Here is a 6,641-nt window from a genome sequence, read left to right on the forward strand (position 1 = left end):
AAATTCTCGTATTCACCGCGGTAGAGGATGCAGTCGTTGATGCATGCATGTATCTTCAGAACCTCTAAACCTAGAGGGCAGACAACCTTCTTTGCTTCGTACGTACTGGCGGGCAACTCGTTATTCTTTGGAAACATATTCTTCAACATTTTCAGCAAGTTTTCAAATGCCGAGTCAGCTACACCTGCCTGTGCCTTCCATTTCAGCAAATCCAGTGTGCAGCCCAGCTTTTTCAGACCATCATCGCATCCAGGGTACAACGACTTTCTGTGATCCTCTAACATGCGATCCAAATTCTCCCTCTCCTTTTCAGTTTCGCAGCGTCTCCGTGCATCAGCAATGGTCCGACCAAGATCATCAACGGTCTCATCACGTGCCTCTTCTTCACCTTCCCCTTCACCTTCCCCTTCACCTTCCCCTTCACCTTCAGCATCCTCCATTAAAGTATCACCGAAATGAGCAAGATAGCTTTCATCGATGAAATCATCCCCTTCTTCATCTTCTTCCATTATAACCCCTCTTTCTCCATGCTTGGTCCAACAATTATAGCTTGGCATGAAACCGTGCCGAAGCAGGTGCAGGTGAACTTCTCTTAAGGAAGAGTAACCCTTCTGATTCTTACAGTCAACACATGGACAGATAACAAAACCCTTCTGCTTGTTCGCATTAGCCACTACGAGGAAATCTTTCAAACCCGTAGTGAACTCGCGGGAGAGTCGGTTACCGTACATCCATTGCCGATTCATCTGCATTATTATAATATAAAATATATAATTAACCATCATGCATTTGTTAAAGTAACTAGCTATAAACAATAGAAATTAAACAATGAACAACACACATGCATATTTTATCAATGACACACATGCATGAAAGGTTCAAGTTGCTAACCGCGATCGAGGAGGAACCTCAAGTGTGGCTCCAACACTTCATATGGTTAGCCTGGCCAACCGCGACTAAAGCCCCTCACGTGCACCAGCTGGCCACCGAGCGCCCTGGCCCAAGCCTTTGGTCGCGGTTCGTCTGCCGAACCGCGACTAAAGACTTCATTAGTCGCGGTTCCTACAGTTTCGCGACTAATGGGGCTGGACGGAAGCCTCTTTTTCTACCAGTGTTTTCTCCCGTTTCCATTTTTTCTCTGGAGAAACGGAAACTTTCCACTCCATTTTCATTCTTATCCCAATGGCAGCATTGTCTCACAACTTGAGGGCCAGTTCAATTCATGGTTCTCACACCCCCATTAATGGTGTATTCGGGTTTGACCTCGGGTGTCACTAATCCCCATCACATCTAATGGCAACATTAATTGCGCCGATCATCGAACGGATAGCCCGTTACTACGACCCTGTCACACAGTACTACTAAAAAAGTTCTACTCAAGAGAGGACAAGGAACAAGTCGTTGATAAGACGGAGACCTGCGGAATGGGATAAGCCGGAGACTTGCAGAACGGGAGATCTCCACCGGCACGTTACGCTGAACAATATACTATCAAAGTCATAGTAGCTACTAGTAGAAGCAGTAAGAATGAAGCTAAGCTAGGTGCGAGTGGATCGACGTGGGCTCACCGTAAGTAGTATAGCTCTTAGATAGAACCACTTGTAAATGGATCGCTAGGCACGTAATACGTTGCATGCTTAAGCGCCTGCATAAAAGACGTCGTTACCCGTCGCATAAGGTGAGCCTGCTTAATTACAGACAGATATAGAAGGTACGCACGTACCAGGGGATGGCTGGCGACTGGTCCTCATCGTCGTCGACGGCGGCCAAGGGCGTGGCGAGAAGGCTGGCTCGGCACCACCAGGCCGTGCTCGGATTCCTGCTCGGTTTCTTCGTCAGCGTCGTACTCTACACCACGGTGTCCGGCCTGCTCCGGTTCACGAATACCCTTGGTTAGTGTAACACTTTGTAGTGGTAACATTCTTCTACTACTATCTCGGTTATCTAAATTCCTGCGTGCGGTTCTCAGTCATACAAGAGCGTACGTACGTGTTAGAGTACCACTTTTCTTTTAGAAAAAAGACACCCAAAGAGCATCTAGATTTGATAATTATTAAAAGAATAATGTTTATTGGTTAAAATGCTAATGTGTGTTTCGAGATGGATGCACGATATTTTTTTTTAACACAGTACACGCAAGCGCTCATATACATGCGCATAGACTCACCCCAATGAACGCACACACGCACACCCTATCCCTATGAGCACCTCTGAAAGACCGAGTCGGCATATCATTTTGAAATTTACGAAGTCATCATAGACATCTCGTCGTCGACGGGAACTCCTCTCACTGAATGTGCATTGCCGGAAATTCTGAAATAAATCCAAAAATAAATGCGAGCACCAGGATTTGAACCCTGGTGGGCTGCGGATACCGCAGTCCCTCTAACCATCCAACCATAGATTGGTTCGATATATGATATTAGTCATAACGTACAAGAGGAGTGCTTTTTTTTCTTTGCGGTGAAAAAAACTTCCATCAATTAACCGGCTGCATTATTACAGTCTAAGGAGCACAACTCCTTTATCTCATCAGGTCCTTTCATGAGCCATACAACAATTCTGGGACCTGATCTACCCATCTGCTAGTAGCCTATGGCTGACAACATTTTGTTGGCGACGTACATGCTTTATTGCATGTTCCTGGTTAAGTCCGAGGAGCAGTTTATGTGTACATAAGCTAATTATACTTTGAATTACTAAAAGTAGCTGTGCTATTTGTGCTCGGATTTCTTGGAGCCACATGAAAATATCATACACTTGCCAACCCATCAGCACTGGCTGCACTGCGTTTGGCTAGGGTGATGCCCCCAAAAGTCACACACTCACGGAGCCTAAGACCATCTACAGCCAGACCTACCTGATCCGATCCTCTAAACGTCCGCAGAAGCGTCCCCTCTCCCACAACACACATTGACCGTGAAATATGTGAAATAGTTGTAGTGTTTGCGATAAATATTGCGTGATGGCGGGAGCGCATATTTGGCACAGAGCGCTTCCCCAAGACGCAAAACGCACACTCCCTGCTCCCACGTGCCCCCTCTTGAGTCAGTCCATGTGCGGGGCGGGACACCCCCTGCTTTTTATTTCTTTTTTTCTTTTTGGCTTCATTTTCCTTTTTCAAAATAGTTAAGGATTTTCAAAAAGCTCCAATTTTCTAAAGTATTACGAATTTTGAAAAAATAAATGTTCAAGAATGATAAAATGTGCATGAATTAAAAAAATGTTCATGATTTGAAAAAAAAGTAGGGGACACCATAAAATGTCCATGGATTCAAAAAATGTCAGTGTATTAAAAAATTGTTCACGATTGAAAATATATATCTGGGAAATAAAATAATGTTCATGATCTTTTAAAAAGTCCGCATATTCAAAATATGTTGATGAATTTCAACAAAATATTCATGAATTTTAAAAAACTAATTTTAAGTTCACTAAGAATGCACCACATATAGCCACGCCATTTTTGTGGAACAACTACTCTTCAGTTCCCATGCAATCCGATAGCTCCAAATCCAACTATCTATTGAGGACAAAAGTTCCTTTTTCTGCGGAAAAGCTCGTACTAAAGTTACCGTTGAGCAGTACCCTAAAACAAGCTAGAAGATTCACTCATAGTGTTTGCTACTCCCTCCAGTGCAAAATAATTGAAGTTCTATGATTATCTTAAGTCGAACTTCATTAAGTAGACCATGTCTATATAAAAATATATAAATATTTATAACACCAAATTTGCTTCGTTATTATGAAATATATTTCCATGCTATATATACTTGATATTATGAACCTTTACAATATTTTCTATAGATTTGGTCAAACTTTAAAAAGTTTCACTTAGGACTATTCTTGAACTTCTATTGTTTCGAAACGGAGGAAGTACTCTCAAAACGAGACCATCCACTTCCTTTTAGATTTGTAACATCTATTTATTTACGAAATTCTTCATAGTAATATGCTTGTTTCTTTGTATGTTCAGTCATTCTACAGCCCACGCCGGGCGAGCGTACCGAACAAAGTGCCAGGACTGCTCCTCCTCTAGTGTTTTCGACGCCTAATCATTCTACTGAAGGTATATTAATTACTACTACGTGTCTCGCTATATTCTGATTTAGCATATGTACTAGTAGGTGACAGATATGTGTACGACCATACATTTTTAGAGAGAGAGTATGGTTAAACTAAAATATATATCATTGCATCTATTATGCTACATAGTTTCACAATTTTGTAGGTGTAGGTGTGTTTCTCTATAAATTTGGTCAAAAAATTGACTTCTGAAAAAATGCATTTTATTATGAAAATACTTCCTTAGAGAGAGATGATGTGTGTCCTTGTTACACAGTTCCATGTGTGCACACTTTTTGTTACACTAATCTAGCTATATATGTTTCAAAATATATACATTTTATTAGTGCATACTAATTGTATGTTTATTCTGGCTATATATATTTTAAGATTGAATATTTAAAAGCAGCCTTCTCCACCTTGTAATATACCTTAATCATGATAACTAAGCAAAAAATCTGATGTGGCACCCTATTTAATGAGAAAAAATGAGAATTACCATATCTTAATCTAGCTATAGCTCTTAGCGTCAATCAAAGATAACTAGTAATACTTTTCTCTCTCACAAAACATATTTAAATGAAAATCTTTTTTTAGATACAATCCATTGTAGGATCTATATCTAAAGATCTATAGCTTGCCATAGAACTAGTTAAGGTTTTCGACGGTGTAAAAGTTTTCAAAAATCCTGAAAAAAATACTGAACCAACACACCTATAATATAACATGATCCAGTGGAGGGACTGAAAAAATATGACTTAAACCATTCTGTGGCAAGCTATGATTAGAAAGCCTTAAACCGTTTTGTGGCAAAATATGACTTAAACCGTTCTGTGGCAAGCTATAATATAACATTTTAAAATCGTTAAATGTTTAGCAAGCCTTAACCAGGTAACCAACAAGACGATGGGGAAAGAACGAATCGAAGACAAAAACTTAATAGATGGGACCGACCTGAATAATAAAACTGCTAACTCATCTGTGTTTTTTTTCTCTTTTTTTTAGGGTGCATCTATAGTTTATGTTGGCATAATTACTTTCTTGATCCTATGTTGACATAATTATTATTTGTGCTACTATGCTCTAATCTCTTGCGGTTATCCTGGTTCAAACAGTAAATGATGCTGGTGGCAAGTTGGACGAAGTGCTCATTCGGCAAGAACTCGGTCAAGAGGGTGATGGGAATAATAGAAGCAACGTCAAACATGGTTAGCTTGCTTCCGCAAGAAACTCACTTCCCTTTATATGTCATTTCATTTCATTCATCTTCTGAATTAGGTGCTCCACGCAAGCCCATCTGCGACCTGTCGGACCCTAGGTATGCCATCTGCGAGATCTCTGGGGACGCCCGTGCCATCGGCGCCAACTCTACCGTGTTCCATGTCCCGCCTGCCGATGAGCACGGCCCTGACGGCCTGGAATGGGCCATCCGAGACCAGTCTCGCAAGGACCTCGGATACATCGACAAGGTGAATGTCAAGACCCTGAGCGCCGCCCAGTCGCGGGTGGCGCCGGAGTGCACCTCCCGGCACGCTGTCCCGGCCATCGTGTTCGCCATGAACGGGCTCACGTCCAACCCATGGCACGACTTCAGCGACGTTCTGATCCCGCTCTTCATCACCACTCGCGCCTATGATGGCGAGATCCAGTTCCTCGTCACCGATCTCCGGCCGTGGTTTGTGGACAAGTACCGCCTCATCCTCACCAACCTATCACGCTATGACATCGTTGACTTCAACAAGGACACTGGTGTCCGGTGCTACCCACACATCGTAGTCGGCCTACGCAGCCACGGCGACCTCAGCATCGACCCGGCCCGCGCGCCGCACAACTACACAATGCTGGACTTCCGCATGTACATCCGAGACGTCTTCTCACTGCCGCCAGAAGACCAAGGAATCCCGTACAAGGAGGCTAACAAGAAGAACAAAAATGGTGGCACTAGCATGGAGGAACAAAAGCCTCGCCTCATGCTCATCAACCGCGCCGGGATCAGGAAGTTCGTCAACCTTCCAGAGATCTCCGCGGCGGTGCAGGCTGCCGGGTTCGAGGTGCTGATCATGGAGCCGCTCCGTGACATGAGGCTCGAGGAATTTTCTCGGCAGGTGGACTCGTGCGACGTGCTGATGGGCGCGCACGGGGCCGCGCTCACAAGCTTCTTCTTCCTCCGCACCAACGCGGTCATGCTACAGGTGGTGCCATGGGGCTTAGAGAGGGAGGCTATGAGTTACTTCGGCGTGCATGCCAAGGACATGATGTTGCAGGACATCGAGTACAGCATCACCGTGGAGGAGAGCACGCTGTATGAGAAGTATGGCAAAGACCACCTGGCAGTACGTGACCCAGAGGCACTACGTAAGCAGGGGTGGCAGTTGTTAAGGAAGTACTTGTGGGACGAGCAGGACATCAGGCTTAACGTCACCAGATTTACTCCCACTCTACACCAGCTGCTTCGAACGCTCGGTAAATAGAGGATAGGAAATACTCCCTCCGTTCCGAAATAGATGACTCAACTTTGTACTAACTTTATATTCTATTTCAGAACGGAGGGCGTAGATTACAAGAAGGTTGAAACA

The 6,641-nt window shown here is 43.7% G+C and overlaps 1 protein-coding gene across 1 annotated transcript; it reads left to right on the plus strand.

Annotated features, from left to right (window-relative positions):
- The first annotated feature begins 1,729 nt into the window (after positions 1-1,729).
- On the plus strand, positions 1,730-6,641 carry LOC119308936 (beta-1,2-xylosyltransferase XYXT1-like). Its single transcript, XM_037585084.1, has 4 exons — positions 1,730-1,892; positions 3,977-4,069; positions 5,181-5,273; positions 5,344-6,641. Exons 1-4 carry the CDS (start codon positions 1,730-1,732, stop codon positions 6,534-6,536), a joined length of 1,542 nt encoding a protein of 513 aa, XP_037440981.1. The 3' UTR covers positions 6,537-6,641.

This window comes from Triticum dicoccoides, chromosome 5B (genome assembly GCF_002162155.2).
Source record: "Triticum dicoccoides isolate Atlit2015 ecotype Zavitan chromosome 5B, WEW_v2.0, whole genome shotgun sequence".
In the NCBI taxonomy this organism is placed as follows: Eukaryota; Viridiplantae; Streptophyta; class Magnoliopsida; order Poales; family Poaceae; genus Triticum; species Triticum dicoccoides.